The sequence below is a fragment of the Lycorma delicatula genome, chromosome 2, assembly GCF_047948215.1.
Source record: "Lycorma delicatula isolate Av1 chromosome 2, ASM4794821v1, whole genome shotgun sequence".
In the NCBI taxonomy this organism is placed as follows: domain Eukaryota; kingdom Metazoa; phylum Arthropoda; class Insecta; order Hemiptera; family Fulgoridae; genus Lycorma; species Lycorma delicatula.
In genome coordinates, this window is record NC_134456.1 from 143,087,619 (window position 1) to 143,101,769 (window position 14,151).

Sequence of the window (14,151 nt, forward strand, 5' to 3'; positions counted from 1 at the left end):
GTGACTTGAAGGCCAGGGATTGAGCCTCCCAGCTGAGAAATTTATTGAAAATAAATTTTCCTTCTCCTAGTCCTTGCTAGGAGAAGGAAACTCAGTCACATACAAATTAATGTCGGTTGGGTTGTGATGGAGCCAGTCAAGCAGGTGACATGTTTGGGTGTCTGGGTGGACAAGGAGAGAAGTTTACCAGGCTTGTGGAGGTAAATTATTATGAAGGCCCTCTCTGAACTGATGGCAGATATAGGGGGTGCACTGTCATCTAAAAGATAGTTTTTACGATGGTGTTGTGGACAAAGGAAGTCCTTTTTAGAAAGAAAATCCTTCTCTGCAGCAACATGGATTTGAACTTGAGTAAGAGATTGGTAAAATGCTACGTTTGTAGTATCCTTTTGTACGTTAGTGAAAAATGGACAAAAGAAATGGACAATGAGAAAAAAGGATAAAGATAGGATTCAGGCTTTTGAGATGGGTCTGCAGGAAGGTAGAGAAGATGAAATGGGTAGGCGTATGATAAGATGTAAAAAGGAAACTAGATTGGGCATAAAATTAGGGGAAAAGGAATAATAAATACAGTTCTCTTGAAGGCTCTGTTGAAGGTGAAAAAAAGAAGAGGAAGGAAGAGTGAAGATAATAAATGACTAAAGGATAGTGAAGGTTATGATTAGATAAAAAGAAAAGCACAGGACAGAAACAGATTGAGGTAACAATGGTTGCCAGGAACCTGCCAACAAGAGAATATGATGATGATAAATGAAAGAGTATTCATAAATTTGCATTTATGGAAATATGTGATTTCTTAGGAGTGGAGTTGTTTGTAGATTAAGATGGATTCTGAAAACATATGCATTTAATTCAGGATATATTAGAAAATAAAAGAGCGTAGGCATTAATTAAGTATGTAATAAAAATAGACTTGTCAAGGTTCAGAGCTCATTCTAACAAGATTTGATTTTTTTTTTTATGAATGAGGGTTTTGGACAGTGACATTTGGCTCATGATATAGTTTACTGTTCTGCTTCCAAGGAAGAAACAGAATAGTGCCAGAAAGGAAGGACAAACTGAAAATTTATTGTTGAATATCATTAAAAAAAAAATCTTACAGCAGGGAAAGATATTTCTGTTAATAATTTTACATATTTGGTAGTATTAACTTTTGATGGTTTCTCAGTTTTAAAATAATTTTTTATTAAAATTTATTTAATATAAATTAAATTAATCCGTTGTATTAAACAATCAACATTGATTTTTTTTTAAGGTGCTCTGGTAGTCCTGGATGTCCATGCAAGGGATGTTGTTGCAGGATTAGTTGCAAAGGAAGTCTCAAAAGAGGATGATTTTCAGTGGCTTTGTCAATTACGTTACTACTGGGAGGTCAGATTGTTATATACAGTAGTTGATAGTATTTAATGTTGTGTGACTATTATTGAATGACTGTCATATTAGAATTGGTAAACCAATACAGTATGACATAATTACTTTATGCTGTTCCTGTGTGATTTTTCTATTTGAAAGCAGTTTAACTGTATTTATAAACAAAGTTTTTAGGGAAACTAATTTCTTAATTAATTTCTGAACTACACTTGGTTGGTACTTTTGCAGAAATCCCTGCTTCATTGAAAGATGTTTTATGAATTTAATGAAAAACATAATTTAAAATATAAGTTAGGGAGGTCTGGTAAACATATCTCAGTCACAGATGTAAAAAAAATTCCAGGAATTGTTCAAACAGAAAAATTGCTGGAATTATATTTGACATATTTATATGCTGGAAACAGATTTATTTGTCTTATCTTCATAGTGTTATTAGATTTGAACTCAGTATTTTTTAATTTAATTATAATTATGTATTCTTGTAATAAATTTTCTATCGTTATTTTATATAATTGACTAAGATTATAATTATACTATTATAATTATAATATTTAGTATTTAAAATAGTTTTTAAAACTTCATAAGAACAAGTTATGTGGAAACAGAAATCTTTGTGATAGTACTAAAGAACAAAAAAATAAGCACCAAGTTAATTAAAAAAAAATTATGTTCTGTTGAGATAGGATGTAATTTATTAAACTGAATTCAATTTATTAACTCTGAATTGAATTCATGTTTTCCTTGAGCATTTTCAAGGTGGTCACCATGAAAGTGCTCACAAAGTAAGGGAGTGACCAGTGTCTAGTATTAAGATTTATTATGAATGTGTAAAACGTAATAATTGAGCCCAAAAAAAAATACAGATTGACTGAAAAATTACAACTTTTGACGTGAGATCGTTCATTGATAGTTTTGGTCAACATTGTTTTTATAAATTAATTTACTTGTTAGGTAATGGTCATTCTAATATTTTCTATCTAAAAAATTAATTTTTAACTATGGTAAAATAAGCATTTAATGCAGATGTTAATAATATTACATTCTGGTAAGTTCAAAAGTGAAAGTGCTCTTTTATTATATATATTTTAAAATGACATATATTGTTTTACATAAAATTTTTTTAGTTTTTTTTTCATGGTAAGAGTAAATTATTATTTATGCTTATATTGGTTTCATTTGCATGTTATTTTAAGGAACCTTACAGAATAACATATGAATTTAATTAAACTGGAAATTGTAACAACAGAAAGAGCAGGTAATTCTATGATTTCAATTCAATTCAAGGATTACCTGCTCTTTCTCACTTTCAGTCTTTAAAAATACACTTGCCCTCCTAGATATAATATATTTTAGTAAATCTTGCTAACTGTGAATTTACAAAAATAATATGCGAATCAAACATAAACTGTAATTCTTTTTAATAAATTTATGATAAATAATATACACAATTCATACCTTCATCATTTCTCCACGTAGTCTCCTGCACGATCTACACACTTCTGCCAACAATTTGGAAGCTTGCATATTGCTTGTTATAAAAGGTTTGAGAAAGAGTTGTTAATCAATTGCGCATGTGTTCCTCGGTGTCTTCATTGTTGTCAAATCGCTCTCCAAGTGATTTTTTCAAGGTCACAAACAAAAAAATAGTCACAGAGGGATAAATCTGGACTATAGGGAGGGTGATAGATGGTTTCCCAATGATTTTTTCCAATTTATCTTGTCAAAATTGCTGTGTGCGGCCTGGCATTGTCATGAACAAGAGTAACTTCTCTGATGGCCGTACCCTGTCTTTTTGTTTTGCTAGGTGGCTTGGAACTGCCAATAGTAAGCTGCATTCACAGTTTGTTGATTGTGGAGAAAATCAATGAGTAAAACTCCCCTTAAGTAAAAAAAAATTGTTAAACAACTTTTCTGGCTGGCAGATGGGTTTTTTGGCCTTCACTGGGCAGCCCTCATCCCTCCTTTGCTACTCCTTACTTGCCATTTTTGACTCTGGAGTGTAATGATGGACTTGTTTCATCACATGTGGTGATTATGTATCTCAAAAAATTGGTCTCCTCCATGCCAAAATTGATTCAGAAGTCTCTCACAGATCTCCAACCTGACCTGTTTTTGATTTTCAGTCAGCAACCTTGGAACCTACCGAGCGCTAATTTTTCTAAAGCCAGGATCAGTGATAATGGATTGAGCACTCCCATAGCTGATACCCACTTCTGAACAGATTTCTTCAACAGTGAACCAGTGATAACCTTCCATAAGCTCTTGAAGGGCTCAGATGTTATCAGATGTGAGACATGACCTTGGGCATCAATCATGACTTTTGTTTTTTACACTTCCTTGCCCGCTCTTAAATTGCCTGGCCCATGTATACATGTGGTTGTGGAACAGTGTAGCATCCTCAAAGTGTACCTTTAAATCAGTTAAAATTTCTGCAGGTTTAATTCCTTCATTAATTAAAAACTTTATGATTATACGTTGTGCAACAGATGTTGGACTCTTGCTCTCTCACGGTTGTACTGATGACAGAACTGACTGGAGGAGCTAACCAAACTGGTTCCCCCTCTCTAACACAATGAACATTAAGCCTCCCACTCCACCATCCAGCTCAGAACTGCTTGCTGTGTTGAATAGCAAAATTACTGTTTAAATGGCCCACTTCTGGCAGTGATGTATCTATCCTGCTCACAATTCCCTCCAAAGAAAAACATTAATTTTATGTTTAGAGAAATATTAATTTTATTTCAGATTGGATTTTGGATATTACTGAATAATAATTTCTCAGCCAACTTACAGTTATTTTCATCACAGTTTTCTGTAATGTGACTAACTTTTCTGTAGTATTGTAACTAGTCTATATATTGGTTTTTATATTGTAATACTAATTTCAACTTAGTGAGTCCTTAAGATTGTTCTCTGATATTTTTAAAACATCACCACCCTTCATGGGCGACAATGTTTTATGGCTGTGGGTGGAAGACATTTTGCATTAATCTGGTTAAGGAATACTGTTTAATTATCTCGTGAGACAAAGTTTACACAAAAATGGCACAAGTCTCACTCACTAGAATTTGCAACTATAGGTGATGATTTTGGTTATGTTTTACATTGAGCTCTTTTCATGTAAAAGACACTGAATAATAATAGTAACATTGATGGTAATGTAATAACAATGGCAATTTTGAAGTAGTGCACGTAGGATGGAATAATAAAATATGGTTTTACTATTTTTATTCATTTCCTTCTGAATATTTGCCCTTTTTTTTGAATTCAGATGAAACAAGCCAAAAATGAAGTTTTGGAAGGAACAGTTTGTAAACAAATTACTTAAAAAAACAGCGAAAAACGTGAAAAAAATAATGCATGCGTCATTGTTACATACGTACAATCATTGAACTCATCTGATAATGGAAGTAAAATGATTTCCAATCATGTTGTATCAGGAATTTCCACTTCAAAATGATTGAAAGAATATCTCCTGCCATCTCTTGAAATTTATATGTAACTATGTGAAGACAAATAGCTGGTCACATTCAGGGACTCGTATATGGGTTTCCACCCTCCAGCTCAAGTACAGGTAGCCCATAAATGGGTATCTGCCTAGAAAGGGTTAATTGTGTCCTAGCTTCAATACATATTGAATTTGAGGAACTATTTATTTTATCATCTCTGAATAATGTATTTACCCTACCCATAAATATTAAATAAATTATTTATTTAAAAAAAATATATTCTCACATTTTTTTTCTAATCAAGGTATGCATTGTGTTCTATTAAAATTGAAGGAGCACATAATTCTGTTATGATGATTTAAGTGTAATATTTTAAGTATTTAATTTTGTGTCAATCTTCTAAGAAATTCTTTATGTATTTTTGTCAATACATTTCAATTCTTTATTAGGTGGTAAAAGATTTAATTTACAAGAAAGAAATTAAAAAAAAAAGAAAAATTAAGTGATTTATATTTTAATTTTGTGTAACAATTTGAGATAATTGATTGAAAACTTTGTATGTATATAGGAATTGTTGAATACGTTTATTTAATTTTTAGTTTTTTTTTCATTTCTATCCTTAATGTAAATTTTTATACTTCATTTGACATTTTTTGTTTACAGAAAGAGGTAATGATTACAAGAATGATAAATTCATCATTAAATTATGGTTATGAATATCTTGGTAATTCACCACGCCTTGTGATTACACCTCTTACAGATAGATGCTATCGAACGTTATTTGGTGCTCTCCACCTACACCTTGGTTTGTTTAATAATCGCAATTCTAAAGATTGATAAAACTATTTGAGCACATTTGTATACATGTAAAAACAGATATGCATAAAATTTATATTTAAAAAAAATTCATTTAAACAATATTTAAGTAAAATTGTTTCTGTAGATGAAAACTTTTTAATTACATTTTAAATTGCTGGGAATATTTTTAATGTGGTAATTTCTTAAAATTATCAATGAAAGCATAAAATGCTGTTTATTGTGTTGTGTAGAAACACAATACTTCGGTTCTGGTTTGGTGGAGGGGGAGGGTATTTATATTTTTTAAGAATAAATTGGCTTCTCTTTTTTTAGCAATGAGTAAGTAATTAGTATTTATAATATTGTTATTTAAAAATACCCAAATATTGTATATTTATGAATATAAATATAGTGATTTTATAAATATAATGATAAAATATGCAAGTATAATAAATTTTTAATAAAATTGACAATATTAAGCATACTTTGAAAAATATAGGGTAGATAATTACTGAATATAGTAAAGTAGATGCTATATTCTACAAATTTACTGTAGAACATTGTTTAGTTAGTTAGCTTCTTGTGTGCCTAGGTTATTTTCCATCTGATATTACTTTTTTATTTGTTAATTTTGTTGATAATGAGAAAAAATAAGTACTGATCAGACATGTTTTCCTAGCTTTGTATTAGTACATTATGAACATGATATCAGATATTTAGTATTAGATTATTATGACTATTACATATTTACCTATGTAGTTTTGTAACTTCATAAATTCTTTAACTATGTTGCCAAACCTGGTTCTGTTCTTAACTTCTGCTGCTTATTCTCTAACTACTGATGAAAGGTCTTTGTCTCCTGATCATCCCACCTACAGTAAATTTAGCTGATAGTTGTGTAACTTTCCATTCCTGTCTGCTCAGTTACGAATGGTAAGTAGTGTGATGTAACTTCAAATAGACATATGCCAGTATTATACTTATGGTGTTGAAATGTCAGATATGTTATTTTTCAAATCCATAATATCATTATTTCTCGAAGTTAAATTATTTTGCCCTTATATTGTTAACTACATTTTAAAAATGAACAATTGTTAGTCTGACTTTTATGTGGTTAGTTTGAGAGATCCTTGTTCAATTTAGCAATTTAAGTTGAAAAATTCTTTTTTTATATGTTGAAAAAATGTAGGGTATGTTTGTTTTTCAAATATTCTACTCATTTTGTGATTGTTTAGGTGGTGCACCTGAAGGCCCTGCTGGTACTGGTAAAACAGAAACAACAAAGGATTTAGCTAAAGCTGTGGCTAAGCAATGTGTTGTGTTTAACTGTTCTGATGGTTTAGATTACATTGCCTTGGGAAAATTTTTTAAGGTTGGTATTACTAAAGGTTCATTTGTTTGCAATTAAATTTTTGATAATTTCTCTTTTATTGCTTATTGGTGAATAAAGTACTTGCTCACAAATTATCATATTTTTTTAGTAAATTAGAGTATTTTCTATTTAATCCAAGTGATGCTTAAAATTCTTGGTGACCAAATTATTAATTAAATTTATCTGATTTTTTTTTAATTTAGATGACCAAGAATTGTAAATGTGTGTATTCATCATTTTGTCTAAATTTTTTATCTAATGTAGCAGTTTGTTTGAAGTTTTCAATTAACCCATTAATTGCCAGAATTAAATAAACACTACTTTTTTTATTAATTACTTTATTTCATCTATTTGTAAGTATATAAAGCTAGAAATATTTTCATATCAACAAAAAATTCAGTAATGGCTTAGTAATAAAATGGTTCGTTGACGCACCTTTGGCCAAAAGCATAATATAAAATGTAACTTTGTAAAAACATAAAAAGAAACCGAACTATCTATAATACTAGAAAAAAACAACTATGAATAAACTACATTAAATTGTTTTTAGTTTATTGTGGATTTATTTTCTTTGCGGTGAATGGAATTCTTTGAAACATTTTGAGTGCAGGTGGACTTTACATTTTATACACAAAAATATTGTGTGGTTTTTGCACAGCTTATATCGTCTTCTAGCTTTGTTTGCATGTTCGGAAATAACATGCCCTACTTTGTCCAAACGAATATTTTCCAACAAACTATTTTTTGAAGGCCGACCTTTGGTTGCCAATGATGAAGGAACATTATCTCCCTGAATTTCAGCGATGCACTGTGGTATTTTTATTTCCTCACTTTTGATCAACAATAATACAAGGTACGACCTAAAGTCAATTTGACTGATTTTATCATGGTTTACAAGCCGATATAGTTTTCATGAATTTACTATAACAGAATCGATATCATTAGTAAACAATGGCCACCACCACTTTTTTCCACGCACTTTTATTCTATAGTTTCCAATGCCATTGTCATGAGAATCCACGCCACCCATGAATTTCGTGTATGTGCTACCATTGCTGACTAATAGTAATTGGCTGACTAATAGTTATATCTTTTCTTTCTTTTCTGCTATATCTTTTTGTATTTGCTAATGGGTAAATTCCATTGTGATTACTGGCAACTGTCACCACTGGATTATCATTCTATCTAGCTACTGCAGAACTAGTTTTTTTATCAAATGCAAAATCGAATGTACCTCTATCCATCTTCTGCCATACTTTTGAACTCTTTAGTGGGCAATTAGGAAGCCTATTTTCTCTGACAGTGCCGGTAGCAAAATATCCTTTTTCATTGAGTAATTTAAATAGATCATATGTCGAAAAAAAATTGTCAAAATAAATTCTATGCTCGTTCGGATGGGGTACAACATTTAACAAATCGAGTACTACTTGTGTCCCCAGACCATATTCAGGGTTTTCATTTTTAGCACCTCCGTATGGTATAATTGGAACAAATGCCCATCAGAACTACATAAACACCAAAGCTTGAATCCAAATCTGATTGGTTTTCCCCTTATAAACATTTTTGCTGAATGCCTACCAAAATATGGCACCATTTCTTCATCAATAGATAAATTATGAGAAAAAACGCCAAACTGTAAATTACGTTTGTTTATTTCATCAAAAAATGGCCGAATTTTTGCAAATTTATCGTTCTTGTCAAGCAATTTGTTATCGGAAAGGTGCAGATTCCTTTTTATTGCTCTAAAGGTGTTACGGCTCATTGAATTTCTGACTATTTCAACAACCTTATCTTCATCCTTACTTCAATACATTTCTGTTTGAGGTAACGTATGATAACCAGTCAGTATCGAAATTGCAATAAGTCTTTTTAGTAACGCACTGTTTAAAGAAAAATCATGCCGATTGTTGTCGTGTGCATATTTTATACTGAACTCTAAAATCATATTCAGCAAATCATTATCAAAATTAAGGAAAAATATTTCAAGGGGTGATTTTACTGCCAGTTTATTTTCTAAAATTTCTATTTGTCTATGTTCTACTGAAATTGGCAATTCTTTATAAATTGGTTCAATTTTTTTCCATTTTGGAATGTTTGTTTTGGGTTTAGTTTTAGATTTTTTTGCTTTATCCTTGCAATTTGATATTTCAGCATCAATGTCTTTTTCTGATTGTACATGAATCTCAAACGTACCTGCTATATCAGTTGTTACTGTAGAAGGGGTCTCGATTAGCAAATTGTCATCAAAATCTTCTTCATGTGTAAGTTCATCAACTTTAGGTCGAAAAAAAATTGCGTCAATAGCAGTTGCTTGTGATCTTCATCTTCATCTAAAATGGACTGCAATTCATCAAGTGTCAGTGGTTTTTCAAAATTCCACATTTTAAAAAATACTTAAATTATAATGAAATCAACTCGACTCTTGTAAAACTAATGCATGTACATAGTAAATAAACACTATACTTAAAGACGATGTAATATTGTTTGAGATATTTCTTGAGTAAATTTCTATGAATTATAAAATTAATACCGAATACGTAATCAAAATTTAATAACAAAAGGGGAAACGCTGTATCAATTCAATAAAATGTTAGACTAAACAAAACTACAACGATGTATAAGCAAAACAATGCAACACAACTCTGTGAGAGTATTCTAACATAACCTATTACGATGTATGCTTAGCTCATGAGACATCACGCATTATACCAAAGGTCATCGCACCATTATCTTTAACGACTGCTATTTATAATGATTTTTAAAAACAAGTTATTTTTTCAATTGACAATAAAAAACAAAACCTAGAGATATAATTAAAATAATAATATTATTTATAATAACCACTCTGGTATCCAAATATATTATAAAATGAAGCAGTTACACGGAATGTTAAATTTCAGTAAGTTTCAATGTTAAACTTAAAAAATAAAAATGTAATCAATTATAACTTATGTTAGGGTAATCAAAGAACTTAACAAAGTAAGGCCAAATTGTAAAAAGTGAAGAAAATTATTTAGAAATTTATAAAAAAATTATTTTAGAAAAAGGTGCATTTACACAACACTGGCAAAAAATCTGTTAACAATATTCAATTAATTTAAAAATTAATAATTTTTAAACTAATAAAAAATTTAGACAAAACTGAATAATATTGCTTAGGATCCAATAATAATTCTCTTGGATTCATTTTGGATTATGGTGAGTATTAGATGGGAAAGATGCACAATTTGCTGAACTGGCAAATGTAGCTTTGGGGTGTATATAGCATGCCATTTCTGAAAAATCTGATGTGGACACCATATGACTTGCTTGTAAACACCTAGATATTGTTTTTATTGAAATATTATTTATTGTAAATGTTTTTTTACAATCACAGTTTAATTAATTATTAATAAATCAATATATTTAAATTTAAAAAAAATAAAAAAATAAAGTCTAATTCAAACCGATATGTCTTCCCCTTGAAAGATCAAAATATTTCATTAATTAAAATATTATTTGGCTATAACTCTGGAACCAATGAAAATAAGTACCACTTAATGATATATCATTGAAAAGCTCTCAATGATAGCTTATTACTGCAGTTAAGAAAAGTCCAAAATCTAAATTTTTTTGATTTTGGGCTTTTTTGGAAATTTTTGGTCAAGTCTGTTGCAATATTGCAAATATTGCAATCGCAATGCTTCCTTTATTTTGTACAAGGAAGTAATAAATTTGTCCCAGATTGATGGATGGATGCATTGATTTTACTTTAGAATTCATTTAATTTATCACAAATTATTAATAAATAGCGTTTATTAACGGAAGTGATTTAAACATATTTTGATTTATATAGATATTTTATCTAGGAAGTATGTCTGCACTGATTCAGTAAGTTTTAAATTAAATTTATTTTGAAAGGAATGCAGGAAGGAAACCAGATTGAAATTTGGATAGGAAGTTATGGTACTTAATTCTAATACTTGGATGCAGATTTTTACTTCAAATTTTGTTTTCAAGTTATATTTTTGTTTTAAGAAGGGATTGATTCTAAAAGATATCTTTTTACATTTAAAAATTATTTCTTTTTAAACAAAGAACTAATAATACAGCTTTTGCGATTTACTTAAATGTGTGAAAATAACACTTGCTTGTCAGTATTAAACACGGCAGTTTTAAATAAGTTTGAGTTTAAAAAATAAAGAGTCGTTGCTTAATATTACCTAATACAACAAGATTGTTACAAGTAACGTGCCTATAATGCATGGAATATTGTACTGTAATATAAAATACTCTTATTTTATGTAATGATATAGTTTACAGGTATCTTATTTAATTTCTGCATTGTCTTCCCAAGTGTGCGAACGTAAAAAGAAAATGGGAAAGAATATCAAGGGGCTGTTTGCAGTAGTACAACTTATTGATCTGACCAGATCGAAATAATAAAGAATAGCCTGCCAAATTTATCATAGGGCTCATTGTAAACATGGTGGGACAAACAATTTATAGTGTCCTTGATTGACTTTAGTAGTTTGTTATTACTAACTCTGCAGAGAGTCGTTTAGGAACTTCCATGTAAAGTACTTATTTACTTCAACTTAATATTTCTCATTAAGCAGATGGACAGTCTGCAGTAAATGTTTTTCTTGTTAAGATATAGGCTAAATATATGGATTAAATTGTCAATAGATGCAGTCATGGTGTAACAAACATGCTGTCAAGAAATTTATGGAGTTTGAAAACTATTTGATCAAATATAGCTCTAATGTTAATTATAAGGTTGTCTAAGATCTATAAAAATAAATATAAAAAAAAGTGTAAGCGTATGGTTCAATTTTATTTTGGATATTTAAGTAGAAAAATGTCCTGTCTAAAATGCTGGGGGTCAACATTCTCATTTACACAGGCTGTAATTAAATTTTTATGAAAACAGTAGTAATATATCTTATTTTGGCATGATGAACTGTTGTAAGTGAATCTGGCATTTACAAATATTTCTTGTTAGCTGAACAAATGATAAGAGATATAATTTATATCCTTGAATATAATTGTAAAAGTTTTTAATAAAATAAATTTAATAAATAAATAATTTGTTAATGATAGCAATTCTTTGCTAGACTTGAATTTAGCTGCTAACTTAACAACCCTGCTGAATCTGTTTTAAAGGACTTTTTTTATGAGTAAGAGTATCAATGTGTGTACTAATTGCTCTACAATCAATTTGTGTTAGAATGTTTTTATTCATTTATGTTTATTTTATGTAAAGATTGTTATGCAAAGATCCATTTCATTTGATAAGTTTTTTTTTTGATAATATTTTTAAAATCTTATCTTTCATGTGTTAATTTCTCATGTAGGGACTTGCATCATGTGGTGCATGGGCATGTTTTGATGAATTCAACCGAATTGATCTCGAGGTATTATCTGTTGTTGCTCAGCAGATACTTACTATTCAGAGGGGAATTAATTCTGGCAATCCAAAACTATTATTTGAAGGTACAGAATTAAATCTTGATCCTACTTGTGCTGTGTTCATAACTATGAACCCTGGATATGCTGGTCGTTCTGAACTTCCTGATAACCTCAAGGTAATAAAAAAAATTTGTATAATATGGTTAATCTACATTACATTAGCATTTTTACTAAATTTTCAAAATTCTTTGTTCATCTTTGTAATTTTAGATTCAGAAAGTAACTTTTTGATATGTTAATATAAATTTTGATATTAATTTTACGTTAGTTCTGATATAATGCAGTTCTGAAAAACTTGCAGAAAATTAAATATAAAAGAAGTTTTCTCAAAAATGATATTTAGAGCTATTCTAATAAAGTTTTATAAATAATTCATAAACTTAAATTTTTAATAAGATGATTTGATTAAAAAAAAGTTGAACATGTCATAACTATGACTAATGACTAAGACAGTGAGCCATTAACCAAATTGCAAAAAAGTTAGTATAATTGAAGTAATACAAAATAAAGTTCTATTTTTGAAGAAGTCTAGAATTAATGTTGAAATTATTTTTCCTCACTTGTTCATAAAGAATCAAATTGATTTTTTTTTTTCAGGCATTATTCCGAAGTGTAGCTATGATGGTACCAGATTATGCTCTAATATCAGAGATAGTTCTTTATTCTTGTGGTTTTATCAGTGCCCGTCCATTAGCTGTAAAGATTGTTGCTACCTATAAACTCTGTTCTGAACAATTATCCTCACAACATCACTATGATTATGGTTTGCATTTTATTATTACTCAGTGTGATTTTTAAAATTAAATTTTTTTTAAAGAAAGCGTATTGAAAGAAGTTATTTGAGGATAATATTGCTTTGATAATATTGTACATTTGTCTCAGGGTCAAGACCCTAAAATGGTGATCGATTTTCACTAGTTATTCATTGTTTAGTTTTATGAGTGATATGAGGTGTGATTTGGAAAGTTTTTAAGACAGGTGTTGCCATTGCTCAATAGGTTTGTCTGCAGTTGTGGAAGGGGAATCTTGTTTTGTCCTTGAAACATCCTGAAAAGATCACAATATTTTGGTTGGTTTAGGAAGGGGAATCCTGGTTGTGTTTTTTGGTTCTTGATGGGTTATTGATTTCGCAAAATGTATGACAAAATGGAATAAGTTTGTCAAATTTTGTTTGAAAATTGGGACAGTTAGGTGATTTTCTTCGATTCTGTGGGTATCTGCTTTATGAATTTGCCCGTAGGTGGCAGACAGTTAACGATGAATACTATTTAAGTGTCCTTCAGTGTTTGCATGAAAATGTGCTGAAGAAAAGCCCTGCATTCTGGTAGAGACAAGAATTGGGTTCTTGACCACAACACACCAGACGGCTCATCATGTGTTCTCAGTCACGGAATTTGTGGCCAAATTCCAAATTCCTATGCTTTTGCAATCCTCTGTTCTTTAGTTTTAGCACCTACCCACTTATACGTCTTTCTTAACTTGAAATTCTCACTGAAAGTGAACCAATTTGATTCAATTCACATTCAGGCAACAGAGCGCGTTCTTAACACCCTTAAGAAAAAAAATTTTCTGGAATGTTTCCAGAAGTGGAAACGCTGCTGAGTAGGTGTGTTTAGTCAGAAGGGGACTACTTTAAAGAAGATCCATCATAGTAGCCTTTAAATACTGCCACTTGAAATTACAAGCCCAAAACTTTTATCAATCACACCT

The 14,151-nt window shown here is 30.0% G+C and overlaps 1 protein-coding gene across 1 annotated transcript in view; it reads left to right on the top strand.

Moving 5' to 3' along the window:
* The window catches only part of LOC142319287 (dynein axonemal heavy chain 7-like), a 187,489-nt gene that overhangs the window by 46,796 nt on the left and 126,542 nt on the right, over window positions 1-14,151 (top strand). Inside the window, exons 15-19 of the mRNA XM_075356394.1 lie at window positions 1,256-1,371; window positions 5,484-5,625; window positions 6,854-6,990; window positions 12,327-12,557; window positions 13,039-13,204. Of these exons, the coding sequence (XP_075212509.1) occupies window positions 1,256-1,371; window positions 5,484-5,625; window positions 6,854-6,990; window positions 12,327-12,557; window positions 13,039-13,204 (792 nt within the window). The remainder of the gene's footprint in view (window positions 1-1,255; window positions 1,372-5,483; window positions 5,626-6,853; window positions 6,991-12,326; window positions 12,558-13,038; window positions 13,205-14,151) is intronic.